The following is a 22,201-nucleotide window of genomic DNA, read 5'->3' on the forward strand; positions in this document are numbered from 1 at the left end:
TAATTGAATCATCACAGCTAGATATACTGTTCGTGACTGAAACGTGGGCCACGAAGGACTGTGGCATGGAACTGGGCTGGGCTTGCCCGCCAGGCTATTTGATAAGGCACACTCCCCATACCTCAGGCAGGGGTGGTGGGGTTGGCTACATCTTCAGAGACTCTATCTCCTTGACCGAATTGGTGATTACGGAGGTAGCAGGGTTTGAGCTTATGGGCTTTTCCATCGTGGCTCAAGGAGGTACTTTAGTAGCAGGCCTTCTATGCTACAGACCGCCCTCTCTGCCCACGACAGCCCTTCAATCTCTGATTGATCTGATCTACGACCTTTCCAACTCGCATACCAATTTCCTAGTACTGGGTGACTTCAACCTGTGGCCTTCTGGCCCCCATGACTTGGCCTTTCGAGAACTGTGCCAAGCCTGTAGCAATATCCAACTTGCTCAACTGATCCAGGTACCCACCCATGATAGGGGACACATACTAGACTTGGTATTTGCTGATAAGAACTTGGTTGTGGTAGATAAGGTCGAGGCCCAGGGTTGGACCGATCATTCCCTGATTGTTTTGTCCCTTCTTATGCCTGCCCCATGGAGACCCAATAAACCGACCGGCAGGAAGTTGAATCGGCAATGGAGTCGTCTCCTTAGGGAGCCGATTCGACCCACACTGCTACCGGGAACCTTTCAGATGGAGGAGAATGTGGACAAGAGCTATGCTTCTCTCTGCCGGCATATTGTATCATCTCTTGATGACCTGGCCCCTCTGCGTAAGGTGAGAGACAGGCCCAGAGGCCTAAATGCCTGGTTCAGCGAAGAGCTGGGGCACTTCAAACTTCGCTAGGGAGCAGGATAAGGCGGCTTATAAAGCAGCCCTGCACGAATACAAGGCCCAGTTAAGAATCGCAAAAGCTAAGTTTTTGGAAGACACTTTGGCGAAGGCCTCTAACAAATCTCAGACCCTGTTCAGATTGGTTAAGACTTTGTCTGACCCGCCTTGCACGGCGTCTACTATCCCGGCCTCGCAGGCACTGTGCGACTCGCTGGCCCTTGCATTTGAGGAGAAAATCAGGACCATCCTGACTGGACTCAAAAATTCTGAACAATCTGTAACATCTGCAGTCTCTTCCTTGGACCCTTCTGACAACCTGGGCTCCAATTGGGCACCTAACAAGGAAGGTATGCCTCAGTTGTCCAGCTTTCCCGTTCCCTCGTTAGAGGAATTTGTTATCCTGGCAAGCAGTGTATCGTCAGGATCACCGCTGGATCCAATGCCTCATAAGATCTGGAAGGCTTTTCAAGATGAGCTTTTCCCTCCGTTGCACTCCATCTGCTGTCAATCATTGACCACAGCGTCTGTTCCAGACAGCTGGAAGTTGGCTATTGTAACACCTTTGTTGAAAAAGGCTTCTCTGGACCCTCTCTGTTCGGCTAATTACAGGCCAATTTCGCTATTACCATTTGCGATAAAAATTCTCGAGAGATGGGTCACAAGAGCCTTATCCAACTTCCTGGAAACAAATCTATGTCTGGATGCTGCACAATTTGGCTTCAGGCCAGCGCACGGCACCGAGACGGCCTTGGTCACCGTGTTGGATGATCTGCGAACGCGAGTCGACAAGGGCAAGTCTGCATTTTTGGTGCTACTTGACATGTCGGCCGCGTTCGACACGGTGGACCATGAAGTACTACTTGGCCGTCTTCGGAGTGCGGGAGTGAGCGGTCTGGCCCTAGACTGGCTCACTTCCTATTTGGATAACCGACAACAAGCCGTGGCATTACCACCATTTCGATCAGCCACTAGGCAGGTGAAGCAGGGAGTCCCTCAAGGATCGGCAATTAGTCCGATCCTATTTAATATATATCTCCGTCCCTTGATAGCACTGATAAAGTCATTCGGCATATCTGTTGTCAACTATGCCGATGACACTCAGTTGATTTTTTCATTTGAGGGTTCAGAGTCCATTTCAAGGGATGCCTTTCACCGTTGTATGGCAGCCACAGCAGCATGGTTGCGAGCCAATGCGTTGCAATTCAATGGGTCAAAAACAGAGGTACATCCACTGCTCCTTGGACCGAACTCCCCTTGACACTACCGGCCGATTTTTGGCCAGTGTCCATCCCGGGCTCGGTGGAGGCGGCAGAGTCAGCTCGCAGCCTGGGAGTTCTATTCGAACCCAATTTGCAGCTTGATGCCTCCGTAAACAAAACGGCAGCAACGTGTATGGGTTTGCTCCGTGCTCTACGGAAAATCTTGCCACTTCTCCCACGGGGCTCCAGAGCTGAGGTAGTGCGTAGCTCCATTCTCAGTAGGATCGACTACTGCAACGCACTACTTCTGGGTGCCCCGAAGATTCTGGTCCTAAAGCTCCAAAGGATACAGAATATGGCCGCTAAATTGGCCTTGTCTCGACCGCGGTCCGCCTCTTCATCGGCAGCTTTGGCCGATTTGCATTGGCTCCCAGTCCAGCAGAGAATTGCGTTTAAAGCTCTCTGCCTTGTTTTTAGGGCCCTGCATGGACTGGGACCAATACCTCTTCAGACTCTTTTCCTCTGGTATCAGGCAGCCAGACCTCTAAGATCATCTTCGGCGTTCCTAGTAAAAGTCCCTAAAATCAATAGAATGAGAATGGGTGGTCGCGCTTTCAGTTTTACGGCTGCCACGCTGTGGAATACTCTCCCCCTGGCATTAAGGAGTTGCCCTGATCTGCTTACTTTTAAAAAGGACCTTAAAACTTACTTGTTCCCCAGAGTAATGTAGCTTTTTTAATAGATGCATGGTTAGGTCTCAGCGCCAGGATACCCTTTGGGTGACAGCTGCGCTCAATAAGCAATAAATACATACAATAAATACATACAATACTTAGTGGATGGGCCCTATACGCTGCCTTAAACCATTCTGCTCCTCCTTATCCATTGCCAGATGTGTACAGAAGTCTTTGCTGAACATTTCCACGCCTTCCCACCTGGAGGTGGGAGTTAGGAGAGGTTGATGTTGAGAGATGAAGCAGTGAGTAGTGTCCTAGCTCTCTGCTACATTAAATTATACATTTTGTCATTGTCTGCTGAGAGATTGACAGCTGAAAAGAAGGATAATGAGTAAAAATGAGTTACGAGTGTGCCAGAGCTCGACCATGGCCAGGGACTTTTGGGGAGCTCCTACAGAACAGCCCATCCATACCTGTCAAAGCCTGAAACAAAAAGGCTAAGTGATTGAGAAAATATATTTGGCAATATTTTGAGGAATGCAGCGAATCTGCAACTCGTGCTAAACCTGCCCCGGCCTCAAAGGCTCTGCCAAATACAAAGATGTGCAGGGGAAGATGGCTATCCTGGAGTCCTGAGGAGTACTGCGGCATGGTGGTCCCTTAACAGCGGCTATGGTGAAGTGTGGCTTGGGTACTCTCGCTCTTCATGCTCCCGCTAGAAATTCTCTACGGTGGCAATGAGTACTGATTGCAGATTGGAGTGGACCCTTAACAGTCCTTGGTGGAGCCATGGAGCCCAGCAGATCAGAGCTGTCCACTCCCGGCTACTCAGCTAAGGGTGGAAGGGGGCTCAGGAGGCATGAGAGAACAAAAGGAAGGAGAAAAGAAAAGCAGCGCCCCCATTTGTTCAGACATGGAGGAGGTCGAGACCACCAGTAGACAGTTCATACTGACTCAACAGCTGTAGGAAAAGAATGCACCAGTCTGACAATACCATGAAGTTAAAACACTTTGCAATCTGCTGCTTTAAACTGAGGTCACTACATTTTGTCTGGTTGTAAAAGGGGACTAGGAGAGGCCTGCAGCAGTACCAGAGGACAATGAATCTCAGCATGAGATGTAAGAGCTATGTGGGTTAGGAGGCAGTAAGAAGATTGAGTCTGAACCCCAGAGTAAAGAGCGACTACAATCCCTGATGGGAGTAGAGGAAAGGGAACACGAGCCCATAATGCATAAATGTCACCTACAGCCAACAACATGCAGCAAAGAGGGACTTTTACTGGAGGTCCTGAGAAGGCCAGAAGTGTCCTCTGAGAAGACAACAAAGGATGATGGATGGAACACATGCAATAGTCTCACCGAATGTCAGTCGCTTGTGGTGTTTGTGGTTTTTGCGCACTGCACTGCTCCAGACGGGAGCAACCATATGCAAACCAATCTTGCCATTGCGCAGGGCATATTTACTTGCAGGCTGGTAAAAAAGGTGACAACCCTACTTTGAATAAACCTATGTTTCACCTCATGGCATATCAACACATTGATTTTGATATACACTATGTATGACCAGAGGTAAACTATCAGGTATGCTTTTGCTACTTGACTATAGAGCATCTTAATTTTTCTAATATGAAAATAAGTATCTTGTTTTTTTTAAGTTTTCAAGGAGACTATGCCTTTAACCAAAGACGGACTACGTGAGCATCGTTTTTGCAAGATTTGATTCCACAAAACATTTTAACCCCGGTGTAGGAGAGTAGGGTCTGCAATCCTATGATCACCCAGATTTTTTTGCTTTTGTTTCACTGGTTTACGACTTTCTCTGGCTGTGGGCCTGCCAATCAGACCCACAGCCCGGCTGTTCTCTTTCTAAATTACGAGATGTACCCTAGGTGCATTTACCAATTGGTACTGGACCACCTTATCAGACCCTGTAACTCAGGGCATAGGTGTACCCAGGGCCACCAGGGGCTGCAGCATGTATTATGCCACCCCTGGCTGGCCTCCGAAATTTGACACAACTGGCTGCATGACAGCTGGGGCGAAGTCGTGTAATCACCCTTTGCTTTAGGTATAGTAGTTCTATATCTAACCCTACAATGGACACCCGAGTTCCTATCAGTCACTCCTATGGCAGGCCTTGACAATCCTGAAGGCAGAGTGCATGGGCTCGTGTGAACTGTGTTCTGGCACGAGCCGAGCCGGTTGCAGCTTGCGGAGAAAAGACCCAATGGCTGTTCCATGATAACGCGTACCACATCGGTAACTTCGGTGTCGCGTTATCAAGACATGTCGAGTAAGGTGTCATACGAATCGGGGTGCTGCCCTCTCACCAACCCTGGCGACGAGGTTAGCATTCCGCCCTTCTAGAGGGACACGACATGTACGTAACTGTGAACCCCGGTTAAAGTTAACGAAAGCCTCAGCTCCACAAAATGGATGCTGCCACCACAGACACGAGTCTGACCTCCTGCTGCTGGGAGTCCTTCCAGCGAGGAGCGCTTGGACAAAGGGTTTCCTGTCGAGGGCGGTGTTCGCACCGTCCCAGACAGGGTTTGTGTATTCTGGGTAGGTAGGGCTTTTGCGAGAAGGTGACTGCGGAGTGGCACCCCGGTGCTCACTACGCATCTGCCGGTTAGAACCAGTTCCAGGGGCGACAGCCCTGGCCTGGGGAAAGTCCGGCAGGGGAGAGGGGTGTAACTACCCCCCTTCCTGGTCCCACCCTTAGGGCAGGACCTAGTCATGTACCCACCCCTTTCTTTAGGATAAAGGCCGGAGCGGGGACCCTTCCAAATTAGATCATCTTTGAATCAAGAATACTTTCTACGAAAGGACTTCAAGACTCTTCTCAAGATTTCTCCCTTGTGGCTAAGGAGTAGTCACCCTGCATCAGCGGGCACCATCTAAGAACTCTGCGGTTTGCTGTAAGTCCTTCCTCAAGGAATCCGACGGCCCAGCTCGACGAGAACCGGCTTCCCTGGCACCTCTGACCTCTACCCACGTCATCAGCTCAGCTGTGATCTGTGGGTGCGACGAGACCTCGAGGGACCGGCCATCATCAGAACCTGCACGCTCTTAAAAACCAGCACGACCATCGAGGTAACTCTCTGGTGAGTGCTCTGGGGTCCGAGAAGCCCCGACCCTGAGCCGCTCCAGCACCGAAGTGCAGTCTCCCAGCATCTCCACGATCTGCGTGGGGCCCTTCTGCTCGCTGCTCAGCACGTTGTCTGGTCACTAGCCGCTGGCTTGTGCCCTTCTGTGACGACATCCGAGAATCATCACTGCCGGTCTGGTTGCTCCAGACTGGCCCTTGCTTCCACCTTTTCGAGAAGCACCCCGGACCCTCCTGGTCCACCCAAGACGCCGACAGCGCCATCCTTCGTGGGACAGCTCGCACCTCCACCGTGGTCGCCGACAACGCCTCCTGGTCCGTGAGACTGCAGAGCCTAGCGTCGCCCACTCACCTGGTCGAGGTGACGGCCAACCGGTGCCTTCCTGGTACCCTCTGACTACTGGCTAGTAGTACGAACTTGGTCCCCTCTGCTTTCAGGTTTCATCAATCTCCGATCCAGGCTTGGATCTCTACGAACTATTCATCACTGGTTGCCGGCCAGCAACTCCTTTTCTTCCGGCTCCTGGCTCGTCAGCGAAGACCCCGACGCCTGTAAGACTTGTGCAGCCGCAGCCCTCGTGGCTAGGTAACTCGGCATTTCGGTGCCTGCATAGCCTCCTTACTCTAGGGTCCCGAGTCCCTCGCTTCCGACTTGCCTTAACCTCTCCGTGTCTTCGGACACTTGTTTAAACGTGCACTTGAAGTATTTGCTAAAGAGATTTGGTTGTGCTTAGTACCCTGTCCTCATAAAGAGTACAGGGCTGTTGTGATTCTTAATAAATATACTGTTTATTTTCATAACACTTGTGTGGTGTCCTTTCACTGGGTGTTCAAGGGGTACATGTGTGGTAAACAGCTAGCTTAACGCGCCCTCTCGAGTCTTTAGCCTTAGACTGCTCGTATCCACGCTACTAGGATAGCTGGTCTATAGGTTGACTTACAACCAAACACCATAAGGGTCGTTGGAACGATACATAGCGGTCGCTAGAATAGCGAACGTTGCATATCGGGCCAACTTCTCACATTGGTGAGCAGCGGTTGGGATTTGAGCTTGCTGTTGTTTTACCACACGTATCCTAAGAATATCTTGTTGAAAGATCGCACAAGTACTGTTAGTACATATAACTAAAGCTTAGAATACTCTGAGTTCTACTGACCCAGCTGTTGTAGCTCCTCAAGGCTTAGCACACCTTGGCTACAACTCTTAGCAAGGGAACAGTAGGAAAACACATAGTGTAGGTAGGTGCATCACTTACACCACACTAGAAACAGTATGTCGGGCCAAGGAGGAAACTCTGAGTCTCCCCTTGTGTCAGTTGACCCTCCACAGGTCATCCCTTCAGGATATACTGTGCTGAGCTTCAAGGAGTTAAGACGACTGTGTCACTCCCGGAAGATTCAGCAGGGGTCTAACCCCACAACGTCCTTTCTGATTGGTCTCTTGGAGACTTATGATGCCAGGAGAGCTGAGAAACTTCGTAGCTCTTCTAATCCAGAAGGAGACATGCCTCCCCTCGAGGGAACCCGGGACGATCCTGACCTCATACACCTCGCAACTGAGAACGAAGATGGCGAGGAGGATGAGGATGAGGATCTCTCTGGGGACGAGGCAGATAAGGGACAGGTAGAAGTCGTCAGACTAACACGGTCCAACTTAAGCAAACACGATAGTGGTACTGGGGAAACCCCGGCGCTACTGTCGGGTCCGCTTAACATGGGGAATGGACGAGCCAGATCTCTGTCAAGAGGCTCTGGCAGATCCCTTCATACCAACGGCTCTCACAACTCTTCTCAAAGAGGGATGACGTCCCCTCAGAGGAGAGTGTACGAAGCGAAAGAAAGAGCAGCTAATCTGAGGATCGAAAGGGAAGAACTTGCCCTGGCCAAGGAAAAGCTTGCTTTTGCTAGAGAGCAACAGTTAAGTGGGGCAGTCCCCACTGGTGGCAGCAATGTACCTAGTAATAGGGAAAAGAGTTTCGATACGAAGCACCTTGGGAAGATAGTGCCCCCCTTTAAACAAGGGGACGACATCCACAAATGGATTACTGCTTTGGAGAGGGCCTGCACTGTGCAAGGTGTTCCCCAGAGTCAGTGGGCGGCTATCTTGTGGCTCTCCTTTGAAGGTAAAGGAAGAGACAAGCTCCTCACCACAAGGGTGGAGGACGCTAACAATTACCAAGTCTTGAAGAATACACTCGTTGAAGGGTTCGGCCTAACCACTGAGCAGTACAGGGTGCTGTTCAGGGATACCCAGAAAACGCAGTCTCAAGATTGGTCTGATTTTGTCGATTGTGCCACTAAGGCTTTTGAGGGCTGGTTGCTGGGCAGTAAGGTTACTGATTACAAAGGATTGTATAATTTGATGATGAGAAAACAAATTTTAAACAATTGTCAGAACCAGTTGTTGCATCAGCATCTTGTCGACTCGGATCTGACCTCTCCCCAAGAATTGGGACAGAAGGCAGACAAATGGGTTCGTACGAGAGTTAAACAGAACCAGGGCCAGAATCAAGGTGGTCAGAAGAAAGCAGACCAGAAGGGTAAAGATTCTAAGGGGGAACAAAATGACCAGAAGTCTTCGACAGGTCCCCAACAACCCAAAGAGGGTGGGGGTCAGGCTCCCCAAAAGAAGAAAGAAGGCCAATCCAAAAGATGGTGCCAGTACTGTAAAAGTAAATCTCACTGGTTTAGTGAGTGCACCAAGAAAGGAGGAGGGCAGACTCCTGCCACTGCAGCCCCTAAGGCACCTGTGCCCCCTAGTACAGTCAGCAGTGGTAGTGCGCCTCCCAAGGGTTTAGTAGGGTTAACCCTGGGTTCTGAGGGGCGTGACAACTTAGTTGGCACACTCACTCAGGCTGTCCTTGTCAGTACAGGGGACGCGGACGTATCCCCTGACGTAAGCCCCAATACTTTGGGCAAATACCGACAGACGCCTTTCATAAATGGAAAGATGGCTCAGGCCTATAGGGACACTTGTGCCAGCGTCACCATGGTGACGCCTAACTTTGTGGACCCTGGACAGATCATGCCAGGTACAGAATTCCTGGTGACCAATGCAAGCAATGTCACTACCAATCACAGTATGGCAATTGTAGCTTTCTCCTGGGGAGGGGTAACTGGCCAAAAGAAGGTTGTAGTTAGTCCAGACCTCCCAGTGGATTGTTTGTTGGGCAATGATTTGGAGTCGTCACAATGGTCAGAAGTGGAGCACCGGACTCACATGGAAATGTTAGGTTTGCCAGCACATGTGTTCGCTGTGACTAGGTCGCAGGTCAGGAAATGCCCCACTGAACAGGTGCTGGATCCTGGAACAACGGACCAGACACCTCCCAAGAAAAAGAGCAGTAGGGTTAAGGCTGCGCCTTCCCCCTTGCCCCAGGTCGAGGATCAAGTCTCAGAGGAGGCTGACCTACAGGAATTGAGGGAAACTGAGCCTAGGGAGTTCGAACTTGATCAAGTTGAATTCTTGGGCTCAGGGGGACCCTCAAGGGAGGACCTGGGGAAGGACCAGTTAGACTGCCCTTCGCTTGAACCCCTCAGACAGCAGGCTGCTGCTGAGGCTGCTGGGAACGCCACAGGTACCCACAAGGTATACTGGGAAGATGGACTCCTGTACACTGAGTCAAGAGACCCCAAGCCTGGCATGACCAGGAGGCTGGTCGTACCCTTGTCTCAGCGTGGTTTCCTACTTACCTTGGCCCACGAGATTCCCTTAGCAGGTCACTTAGGCCAGACGAAAACGTGGGACAGGCTTGTCTCGCACTTTCACTGGCCTCACATGAACGAAGATACCAAGGAGTTTTGCCGCTCTTGTGTCACTTGCCAAGCCAGTGGTAAGTCAGGTGGCACGACAAAGGCCCCCCTTATACCAATGCCTGTGGTGGGGGTGCCCTTTGAACGGGTGGGGATCGACATCGTCGGTCCCATGGAACCACCAACAGCATCAGGGCACAAGTTTATACTGGTGGTAGTGGATCATGCCACCAGGTATCCTGAAGCTATTCCCCTTAGGACCACTACAGCACCTGTTGTGGCAAGAGCCCTAGTTGGAGTATTCTCCAGAGTGGGCTTCCCTAAGGAGGTCGTCTCCGACAGAGGTGCAAACTTTATGTCGAGCTACTTAACTGCTATGTGGAAGGAATGTGGTGTCAACTACAAGTTCACTACACCCTATCATCCACAATGCAATGGGCTTGTTGAGAGATTCAACAGGACCCTAAAAGGGATAATTCATGGACTACCGGAAAAGCTTCGGCGTAGATGGGACGTCCTGATCCCCTGCCTCTTGTTCGCCTACAGAGAAGTCCCACAGAAGGGGGTTGGCTACAGCCCTTTTGAACTTTTGTACGGGCATCCTGTAAGAGGACCCCTGTGTTTGGTGAAGGAAGGATGGGAGAGACCTCTCAAAAAGCCTGCAGCCAACATAGTGGACTATGTGCTTGGCCTCCGCTCGCGGATGGCGGAGTACATGGAAAAGGCATCTGAAAACCTTAAGGCCAGCCAAGAACTCCAAAAAGCTTGGCATGACCAAAAGGCTGTCTTGACTGTTTACCAGCCCGGACAGAAGGTGTGGGTGTTGGAGCCAGTGGCCCCAGCAGCACTCAAGGACAAATGGTCCGGGCCCCACACCATCCTGGAGAAAAAGGGAGAGGTCACCTACCTGGTCGACCTGGGAACTCCCCGGAGCCCCCACAGGGTGCTTCATGTCAACAGGCTAAAAGCATATGTCGACAGGAAGGACATGAGTTTGCTCATGGCCCTAGATGAGGGACAGGAAGAGGAGAGTGACCCTCTCCCCGACCTGCTCACTCAGAATCCTGACGATGGCTCGGTAGATGGTGTTGTCTTTTGTGGCAGCCTCTCCGAACGTCAGCAGAGCGACTGTAAACAGGTGCTTCAGTCGTTCCGACATATGTTTTCTCTGACACCCAGTCAGACCGATTGGTGCACCCATGAGGTCGACACTGGTGACAGCTTGCCCGTAAAGAGTAAAATCTACAGGCAGCCTGATCACGTTAGAGACTGCATCAAAAGTGAAGTGCAGAAAATGTTGGAGCTGGGAGTCATTGAACCCTCGGATAGCCCTTGGGCTAGTCCCGTAGTTCTAGTGCCGAAACCTCACACCCAGGGTGGTAAGAGAGAGATGAGGTTTTGCGTAGACTACAGGGGTCTCAATGCAGTCACTAAGACTGACGCCCACCCAATACCAAGGGCAGACGAGCTTATCGATAGATTGGCTTCGGCCAACTACCTAAGTACGTTTGACCTGACAGCTGGGTATTGGCAAATCAGATTAGCTGAGGACGCCAAGCCTAAAACCGCATTTTCAACCCCTGGTGGGCATTATCAGTTCGTGGTGATGCCCTTTGGTCTGAAAAATGCACCTGCCACCTTCCAACGGTTGGTGAATCACGTCCTTACTGGGCTGGATGACTTCTGTGCGGCGTATCTTGACGATATTGCTGTCTTTAGCTCCACCTGGGAGGATCACCTGGTCCACCTGCGGAAGACGTTAGAGGCACTGCAAGCAGCAGGTCTCACTATCAAGGCCACCAAGTGCCAGATAGGGCAGACACAGGTTGTATACCTGGGCCACCTTGTAGGTGGAGGCCAGGTTCAGCCACTGGAGAGCAAGATACAGTCAATCAGGGACTGGGCTCCTCCAACCACCCAGACTCAGGTTCGAGCTTTCTTGGGCCTGACTGGTTACTACAGGAAGTTTGTCAGGAACTATGGTTCCATCGTGACACCATTAAATGAACTGACAAGTAAGAAAATGCCAAAAAAGGTTCAGTGGACAGGGAGCTGTCAAAAAGCATTCGATGACCTAAAGCAGGCCATGTGCACGGCGCCTATCCTCAAGAGTCCGGACTACTCCAAACCATTCATTGTCCAAACAGATGCTTCTGAGTTGGGTGTGGGAGCTGTTCTTTCTCAACTGAATTTTGATGGTCAAGACCAGCCCATTGCTTTTATAAGCAGAAGGCTGACCCCTAGAGAGAAGAATTGGTCAGCTATTGAGAGGGAGGCCTTTGCTGTGGTTTGGGCCCTGAAGAAGCTGAGGCCATACTTGTTTGGCACTCACTTCAAGATTCAGACCGACCATAAGCCCCTCTTGTGGCTAAATCAGATGAAGGGTGAAAACCCCAAACTGCTTAGGTGGTCCATTTCCCTACAGGGGATGGACTTCACAGTGGAACATAGACCTGGTACTGATCATGGCAATGCCGATGGGCTCTCCAGATATTTCCACTTAGAACAAGAAGACTCACCTGGTCAAGGTTAGCTAGTTGTTCCGACGTTTGGGGGGGGGTAATGTAGGAGAGTAGGGTCTGCAATCCTATGATCACCCAGATTTTTTTGCTTTTGTTTCACTGGTTTACGACTTTCTCTGGCTGTGGGCCTGCCAATCAGACCCACAGCCCGGCTGTTCTCTTTCTAAATTACGAGATGTACCCTAGGTGCATTTACCAATTGGTACTGGACCACCTTATCAGACCCTGTAACTCAGGGCATAGGTGTACCCAGGGCCACCAGGGGCTGCAGCATGTATTATGCCACCCCTGGCTGGCCTCCGAAATTTGACACAACTGGCTGCATGACAGCTGGGGCGAAGTCGTGTAATCACCCTTTGCTTTAGGTATAGTAGTTCTATATCTAACCCTACAATGGACACCCGAGTTCCTATCAGTCACTCCTATGGCAGGCCTTGACAATCCTGAAGGCAGAGTGCATGGGCTTGTGTGAACTGTCTTCTGGCACGAGCCGAGCCGGTTGCAGCTTGCGGAGAAAAGACCCAATGGCTGTTCCATGATAACGCGTACCACATCGGTAACTTCGGTGTCGCGTTATCAAGACATGTCGAGTAAGGTGTCATACGAATCGGGGTGCTGCCCTCTCACCAACCCTGGCGACGAGGTTAGCATTCCGCCCTTCTAGAGGGACACGACATGTACGTAACTGTGAACCCCGGTTAAAGTTAACGAAAGCCTCAGCTCCACAAAATGGATGCTGCCACCACAGACACGAGTCTGACCTCCTGCTGCTGGGAGTCCTTCCAGCGAGGAGCGCTTGGACAAAGGGTTTCCTGTCGAGGGCGGTGTTCGCACCGTCCCAGACAGGGTTTGTGTATTCTGGGTAGGTAGGGCTTTTGCGAGAAGGTGACTGCGGAGTGGCACCCCGGTGCTCACTACGCATCTGCCGGTTAGAACCAGTTCCAGGGGCGACAGCCCTGGCCTGGGGAAAGTCCGGCAGGGGAGAGGGGTGTAACTACCCCCCTTCCTGGTCCCACCCTTAGGGCAGGACCTAGTCATGTACCCACCCCTTTCTTTAGGATAAAGGCCGGAGCGGGGACCCTTCCAAATTAGATCATCTTTGAATCAAGAATACTTTCTACGAAAGGACTTCAAGACTCTTCTCAAGATTTCTCCCTTGTGGCTAAGGAGTAGTCACCCTGCATCAGCGGGCACCATCTAAGAACTCTGCGGTTTGCTGTAAGTCCTTCCTCAAGGAATCCGACGGCCCAGCTCGACGAGAACCGGCTTCCCTGGCACCTCTGACCTCTACCCACGTCATCAGCTCAGCTGTGATCTGTGGGTGCGACGAGACCTCGAGGGACCGGCCATCATCAGAACCTGCACGCTCTTAAAAACCAGCACGACCATCGAGGTAACTCTCTGGTGAGTGCTCTGGGGTCCGAGAAGCCCCGACCCTGAGCCGCTCCAGCACCGAAGTGCAGTCTCCCAGCATCTCCACGATCTGCGTGGGGCCCTTCTGCTCGCTGCTCAGCACGTTGTCTGGTCACTAGCCGCTGGCTTGTGCCCTTCTGTGACGACATCCGAGAATCATCACTGCCGGTCTGGTTGCTCCAGACTGGCCCTTGCTTCCACCTTTTCGAGAAGCACCCCGGACCCTCCTGGTCCACCCAAGACGCCGACAGCGCCATCCTTCGTGGGACAGCTCGCACCTCCACCGTGGTCGCCGACAACGCCTCCTGGTCCGTGAGACTGCAGAGCCTAGCGTCGCCCACTCACCTGGTCGAGGTGACGGCCAACCGGTGCCTTCCTGGTACCCTCTGACTACTGGCTAGTAGTACGAACTTGGTCCCCTCTGCTTTCAGGTTTCATCAATCTCCGATCCAGGCTTGGATCTCTACGAACTATTCATCACTGGTCGCCGGCCAGCAACTCCTTTTCTTCCGGCTCCTGGCTCGTCAGCGAAGACCCCGACGCCTGTAAGACTTGTGCAGCCGCAGCCCTCGTGGCTAGGTAGCTCGGCATTTCGGTGCCTGCATAGCCTCCTTACTCTAGGGTCCCGAGTCCCTCGCTTCCGACTTGCCTTAACCTCTCCGTGTCTTCGGACACTTGTTTAAACGTGCACTTGAAGTATTTGCTAAAGAGATTTGGTTGTGCTTAGTACCCTGTCCTCATAAAGAGTACAGGGCTGTTGTGATTCTTAATAAATATACTGTTTATTTTCATAACACTTGTGTGGTGTCCTTTCACTGGGTGTTCAAGGGGTACATGTGTGGTAAACAGCTAGCTTAACGCGCCCTCTCGAGTCTTTAGCCTTAGACTGCTCGTATCCACGCTACTAGGATAGCTGGTCTATAGGTTGACTTACAACCAAACACCATAAGGGTCGTTGGAACGATACATAGCGGTCGCTAGAATAGCGAACGTTGCATATCGGGCCAACTTCTCACACCCGGAAACTAAAAAAAACAAAGCAGATGTTTTGAATCAAATGCACTGTCAGCTAGATGCTGCAGATTCATGCAATGTCCAATACTCACACAGAAGTTGCTGGCTAGTACTTAAGGGAAAATTGTCCAAATTAGATTGAAAATCTGTTAATGTTCAGACTACGGAAGGCATCAACCTCTGTTTAACCATGATGATCGAATATTGTTTTACTAAGGTGAGGTCTGGATCTTTGATGTATTATAGTAACAATTTCATCTTCTGTGGTATCATGATCCACCTGTAGCAGGTCATCTAGATATTTTCAGAAACACTGGAATTATCGTAACAAGAAGCATGTTGGATAGGTATGAAGTTAATTGTGTAAGATTAAGTCCATGGTTGTGAACTCTGCAATGCAAGTAAAGCTCATCATCAAGCAGGGCCCTGATTCATTTGTTTGCTTTGATTACCGCTATGTCCACGGTAAACCATGACAATAGATTCTGAAATACAATGACCACCATATTGAGGATTCATAGTAAAATGAAGGATCAAGTATTCTTTTACAAAGATGTTCCATAATGTATCTTATCAGGATATGCATCGAGCAGTTCAGTCATCCAGAGCCTTTAATAATATATTTAGGTTGCTATGGTTGCCTACAGTTATCAAATTAGACCATGAATTGGAGTTAATGTGATGGTCAAATAGAATGGAAAGATCAGTTACTGAATAATATTTTTGATATTACTGTTCCTTTGAAAATTGTGGCAAGTGTGGAGATTCCGCCAGTATCTACATTTTCACACAATATGTCTTACTCAGCTATGACTATGTCTTAGTTCTTTAGCCACATGGGACATTATCCAAGTATCTTTCCATTTGTGATGCTTCCCAAGACGTTTTTGAAAATCAGTCAATTTTGGGGATTATCTCACTCATGCTCTAATCTTCCTAAAACCAATGAATGTGAGAATAACACTATGGATAAACATTAGAGATGTGCACCAGTCCATCCCCTGGTGTTTTACTAGGTCTATCTAATAAGAATATTATATCATAAAAGGCTCCTTGTATTTTTACACTTTTACTGTTTTACCTGAATGTAGCTTAGAACATAACCAATCTAGGAGCTATAAATCTCATTTTGTAAAACTATTTTTAGAGCTGTATAGTTTCCAGTCATAGGGCTGGATCCGCAAAAGACTTTGCATTTGCAAAGTCATGGTTATTTCTGAAAACCTGAACTTGCAATTCACATGATGGAATTAGGATTCATAGTGGCCATTGCAAATTACAATGCAAGCATTGCAATCACTTGAAAATTAAACAATCAGGAAATAGGGAGGGTACGCAAGAGAATGTACAAATGTTTTGCAACTATTTTTGCTCTTGCAAAGCATGGAATGGGTAGCACCTGCAAAGAGCAGGTGGAAATCACATACTGTGTAAGCCGCTGAACTTAACAGTCTAAACTCTGTTTGTTCAGGCTGGGAACAGCGGGAGTAGCATAGAGATGACAAACGAACCACTACATGCTCTCCCTGAGGTCACATTTACAATGTGCCAGTGCCTGCAGCATTGTGAAGATTATCACTTTAAAGGGCCCACATCTGCCTAGAACATATTGTTCATTTGATCATGTTTGACAATGTGAAATGGATTCCATGCTTTTTCTATTGCCAACAATTAACTGAACTTGTCTGCTCTTATAGATATGGGTGGGACATAAATGCTCATAATGAGCTGCCATGTCCCACTCCCAGATCTAATCGCTTGTGGCACACAGTGCGTATCGCCTGTCTAAGCCCATATGTGGAACTCTGGCTTACACATACTTTCCTTAGAAAAAATGATCTATTGTCCAAGAGACAGATTAATTGTGCCAACTTGACTCCTATTTGAAGACAAAAACTAAGAATTGAACAGACACATTCTCACCACTGAGGGCAAGAGATTGATCACTTAAGATAGGCTACCTAAAAAAAAAAAAAAAATCTGCAACCACTTGCTTGTAATAATTCTATCTCAAACAAGGCACTAAGGAATGATTGCCATATTGGATGGTACACAAAGGAATCAAAATAAATTAATACGTTTATGAATAGCCTGAACGGTGCAAAACATAATGAGGTCAAATTACGTTATTTGACACGCTGAGACTGTAAATTAGACAATTTACCAGTAACGTCCAGTAAGATATCTGCTTTCTGATGGGCAGAAAATTCGGTTATATCCAAGCCCTAAATGCTGAATTCCTTTTGGGGGGTTACAACACAGATCTTTCAAGCTGTCAATTTCATTGGCACAGAGTTCCAAGACCTGAAAGGGAGACCGTGAAGAAAAAAGATAACAACAACATGAAATCAAACAAACGTAGACTTTATTTGGCCACACATTTTCTAGAAAATTACCAAAGCATGGGGATATATAGGCAGATTTGATTGACAAACATAATACCTAAAGTCAAATAACTTAATAAAAACACAGTGCCTGAAGTAAAATAACCTATTAAACATTAGTTTTCACAAAAAAGAATCTCATCAAAGTAGTACACTGAAATATAGGTTCCTAAGCAATAATACTCTTTGTCTAGAATATTTCCAGATATACATGAAGCCCACCACTTGAAAGAATATTATAATTAGGCTTTCCGGTTTTCAGTTTCTATTTTTGGTCAATTCTGGTGTGGTTTTTTCAGTGTTTTCAAGTGATTTATATACCTTAAAAAAAGTGGTTGTCAGTGGTTATACATTTACGCGCAATTAAAAAACAACAGAAACAGTGTTTTTCCAGTGTTTATGGAACTTTTTGCTTTTGTTATTGCTTGCTTTATTCACTGATAGCGCATGGTATATAGGCAGTGTACGTATAGGCAGTGTACATATAGGGGTCGATTCCAATTCGGGAAACAAATCCGTACGACGATTCGTATTCATAGCAGTTTCCGTACGAATCGTACAAATCCTTCTGAATCGCGTAGTATTATCCGTAGGAAAAGACTATACGAATGTGTGCAAACCGCACGAAAAGCAAGGGAAAATCCGTACGATACAGGACCCTCACGGTGAACCGTACGAATCGTAAACATGCTGTACGATCAGAAAAGTACGATCCGGACCGGGGAACGAGAACGCGATTCGTACGGAAAACGTCGTATGAGCAATTCGTATGGAGAACAACATTTACATAGCACCGTACCCCTGCAATCATGGGGGTGCGCATTGTATCTGAAAAATACAGAGGGGGCACTGCAGGGAGCAATTACACTGCTAACAAGATTTGGAAACCTATCAGGACTCAAGGTGAATTGGCGTAAGACATGCGTTTATCCGGTACGACCATGCAAGACGGTTCCAGCTCTCCCCCAGGGGATAAAATGGGAGCCGGCGTGCCTCACGTATCTAGGGGTTCGGATCTACCATGCTGCTACCGACATCCTAGATGGTAACATAGGACGCAGTGTGAGGGCCTTGAAAGGGTGCATGGCATTTTGGTCCACGCTTCCGCTGTCAGTAATGGGGAGGATAGCCTTACTTAAAATGGTGGCGTTACCGAGGCTACTTTATAACTTCAGGACACTACCCATTTGGATCCCACCATCGTTGTTTAAAGAATTGAGATCGATGGTCGTTGGTTTTCGGGGGGGGAACTGGCAGGAAGCGAATAGCTTTGGGAACACTTATGCGGCCAAGATTGGAAGGGGGACTAGCGGTTCCAGATTTTGAACTTTACTATCTGGCAGCACAACTGCAGGTTCTTACACAGGCGGTGGCCGCAGAGTTTCGGGGCCCTGAACAAGGGAGAGGCACGGGGATTCAAAGACATATCCTCTCCTATATAGTCCTACAACGAGCACTTCTCCCCAGAGACCTATCGCTGGAAAAAAGCACCTTGAGATCATGCTGGAACCGTAGCAAACGTAAAGCGGGAGTTTTGCACCCATATGCTCCTGAGATCCCACTGGGAATGCTGACGGCACTTCCACATAGGGGGACTGGGCTGTTCTAGAAGAATGGGAGCACATGGGAGTCCAGATGGTAGGGGACTTGAATGATGAGGGCGAATTGTTGTCTTTTCAGGCACTACAAGAAAGACATGACCTCCCGAATGGGGACTTTTTGCTCCATGCGGCGGTAACAAGCACAATTAGGAAACACTGGACGAAGGGGCAATCAGAACCTCAGACTACAATGGCATGCCAATATGTGGTGATGGCGGCGGGGACCTTTAAAGCGGTCACGTGCCTCCAGTCGCGGATGCTGCACGAGGGGTTACCGCCTTTAACTGCTCTAAAATTTAAGTGGGAAAAAGGCACTGGCCGTCCGCTGCCAGATACTACATGGGGACAGATCCTCAAGAGGGCCTGGAAGGGCACTCAAAACGCACGGCTTCAATTGATACAGCTTTACATAGTGCACCAAGCCTATTTGACACCGGGAAGAATTCAGAGGCACTTCCAGGTGCAAAATGGCGCATGCCTCAGATGCTTGACAGAGGGGGTGGAACTGGAGCATATGCTGTGGGACTGCCAGAGCCTGGGGAGTTATTGGACAGAAGTCGGTACACTTTTGAATGATGTTACGAGCAGAGAGTTCTCTTACGATATGGCCACATGTGTGCTGCTTTGGTTCCCTCACACACCCAAGACGAAGATCAAAAGCAAATTTATAGACCTAGGGCTTATTTTAGCGAAGAGAGAGATCACCATGCACTGGAAGTTGAGGGAGGGACCATCACACAGGCGCTGGCGGGCGGAACTTTTGAAATGGGCAAGGAGTGAGAGTACGATTCGGATGCAACAAGCCCAATGATCGCATCAGGAGAGGGCCTTTTATCAAGCGAGGGCGTGGGAGGCCTTAGTTCAGGCCTTGATAGATCACCAACAAGAAGATGAGAGCTAGGGCACATAGAATTTCAGAGTAATGTTTAGACCTTACAATAATCAGAGACTGTACAACTACTAACTGAGTAACATGTGTTATTGAGATTTGGAGGTTACATGCCCGCACCAGCCAAGCGGGGTGGTGGGGCGGGGCATGAGGGAAAGCTGGGGTATAAAAGTATATGACAACAAAGAGAGAGACAGGGAGAGTTGCAGGACACTCTTATTCCCCGCTTATATCTTTTAAACAAAAGAAGAGTGTTCTATGGTTTTCAAAAAAGGACCACAAAAGGAGCAAAAGAAACTAGCCTCACTTAGGTTAGTTAAGAAAGCCCTCACTCACCTTCCTGGTGGTGACATGCTTCATCATTGGGCCCCACTAAAGAGGCAGAGTGCCTCTTTAGTGTGCTTCGACGCCAGATTTACTGCGGAGCGGGATTTTTTGTGAGTTCAGGTGTGCAGTGAGAATAAAATTAAATGGTGGTGAGGGATTAAATAATGTCTTCATTGTATCCAAAAATGTTTATTAATTGATCACTAGGACATAAGTAAAAACATTAGTGTAGGAAAATAGTCCACAGTTAGTTGTGTGGTTATTTCCGGAAAAATCTACTGTCAGTCAACATGTTTCTGCCTTGAAACGGTGTAAATTTACCAGGCATTTGTCAAGACTATAGAAGTGTACTAAACCCTGGCGATATGAGCGCGCTAAGGCCCACCCTACCTAGGGACGTGAAATAGTGAAAAAGAAAGTGACAAAAAAGTGCAGGAAGGAGGAGGTGTCTCCTCCTAATCACTCCTGGTTTAGGAGGCTCCCAAATTTTGGTTTCCGCACCTGTAGAAGGAAAACGACATAGACATACACAAAGGACAGGACACACAGTTAATGGTTGATCCTATACACATAGGTAAATCCATGGTGCTCCATTTAATGTGGGTGGACAGTGGGCGGCGTTTTAGCAGTATGTTTAACACCACCTCTGTCCCTGAGCATGTAAAGACTAATAGTAAGGGAGTGTTGTGGCTACCAGTGAACTAGTGCAGTGAGTTAAAAGGGAACGTGTGTTCCTCGTCAGGATCAATTGACCAAAGGTCTAGAATCCTGTGTTCAGAGTGATAAAGATAAAATGTCTCACTTGTTAGGTGTATTAAGAGTACACCATGGGTCTCGGGAGGGGGTGGTAGCGTAATTGGCACACCCTTCAAAGAGAGGAAGAAAACATAACAGGGTCAGAAAAAGACAGAATGTTACTCATCTTATCGATGTTGTCACCAGGATCAGATTCACCCAAGGCTGGTTGTCTACTTACGCCCTTGACGCCAGGCCCCCTCAGTATACCTGCTGAACCCTCGTCCGGACCCCGAAGATATCGAGCGAATCTGGCTGGCAATGCTGTTTAAAAGTGTTTGGTGAATAAAGCGACTCGTTTCCGGGGGGCGTGGCTACGTAGTGACTGGGTGGGTCTCAGCGTGTAGTGCCAATGGGAGCGATCGGAGGGTCATGACGCATGCAGTCACATGGGGTCCGTATCAAAGAGAGGCCGGACTTAGGCATCAAGGATGATGTTTGGACGGCGTTGCCGAGACAACGGCGGTGATGTGCTTCAGTTTGCTCGTAGACTAGACCGATGGCCTAATACCCCAAAGAGTCACGCGAAATTCAAAACGCGTACACTTTATTGGTGCTGGGCGTCCAAGTGCACTGCACAAGGTTTCGACCCCGGCCGTAGTGTCTCTTTACAATGAAATTGAGAGTTCATGTTTGAACCCAGGGATTAATACAACGGAGATTTTGGAGCTGACCACTGGTGGCATTCAGACGGCAGTGGTTATAATAGCCCATGGTGATGGCATTAGATGAAAGTGGTTATAATAACCCACTATGATTGTAATGACAGGGACCACTGGAGAGTGTCTAGTAGCGGGATAGCACCAGAGGGCTTACTGTTCTGATGTCAAGATAGGAGGGGTTATTGTAACACAAAGTTTCAGGGTATTACGTAGTCCCGGGGTATGGTGAGTCAGACCACATGGGAAAGGGGGGAAGATAGCTCCTGGCATGGTCTGTCTCATTTGGTGGGTGTACACAGATGCAGATAATTGTGCGGTTGGGTACAGAGGGCTTACTATTCTGATGTCAAGCTAGGAGGGGTTATTTTAATACAGAGTTCCAGGGTATTTCGTCGTTCAATCCAGTGAGGTGTACACCCACCTCTGCTCTTTTTCAAACAGGCGGTTGGTAATGTTGTTACCAGTATCCAATTGTTCTATCACAGTCCACTGCATGTCGTTGGTGGTGTGTCTGTTCTCAAGGAAGTGCCTGCTCATTTTGGTGGTAGCCTTTTTGCACCTGATGTTACTCCTATGCTCACAAATTCTCTGCTTGACCTTCCTAGTGGTCATACCCACATAGCGGAGGTCACATGGGCAGGTGATGAGATATATTAGATTGGACAAGTTACAGTTGGTATGTCCTCTTTGCGTTCATGTTTTCCCTTCCTCCAATGTTAATGCTTTGGATGCTGTGGTGAGGTGGCAGACGCTACAGTTTGAGCACGGGAAGTGCCCTGTCACTTTTGGTAAACCCCATGAGTGTGACCGAGGGTACTGCAGCCGGAGTATTCATTCTAGGGCGTGTGTGGACCAGTGCGTCCTTTAGACTGCGCCCTTTCTTAAAAGGGAACAGTGGTTTGTCCCAGTCTTTTTTGATGCTTGATATTATCCGCCAGTTTTTATTAATGGATTTCTTAATGATATTCGAGAGGCTGCTGTAAGTGGTCACGCAGGTGAGTGGAATGTCTTTGGGTAGGTTGATCT

At 48.8% G+C, this 22,201-nt stretch overlaps 1 protein-coding gene across 4 annotated transcripts in view; it reads right to left on the minus strand.

Annotated features, from left to right (window-relative positions):
* Positions 1–22,201, minus strand: part of LRRC43 (leucine rich repeat containing 43) — a 344,921-nt gene that overhangs the window by 228,222 nt on the left and 94,498 nt on the right. For all 4 annotated transcript variants that reach the window (XM_086942972.1, XM_086942971.1, XM_086942973.1 and 1 more), the window contains exon 4: positions 16,682–16,821. In XM_086942972.1, coding sequence (XP_086799098.1) covers positions 16,682–16,821 — 140 coding nt within the window. The remainder of the gene's footprint in view (positions 1–16,681; positions 16,822–22,201) is intronic.

This window comes from Lissotriton vulgaris, chromosome 11 (genome assembly GCF_964263255.1).
Source record: "Lissotriton vulgaris chromosome 11, aLisVul1.2, whole genome shotgun sequence".
In the NCBI taxonomy this organism is placed as follows: domain Eukaryota; kingdom Metazoa; phylum Chordata; class Amphibia; order Caudata; family Salamandridae; genus Lissotriton; species Lissotriton vulgaris.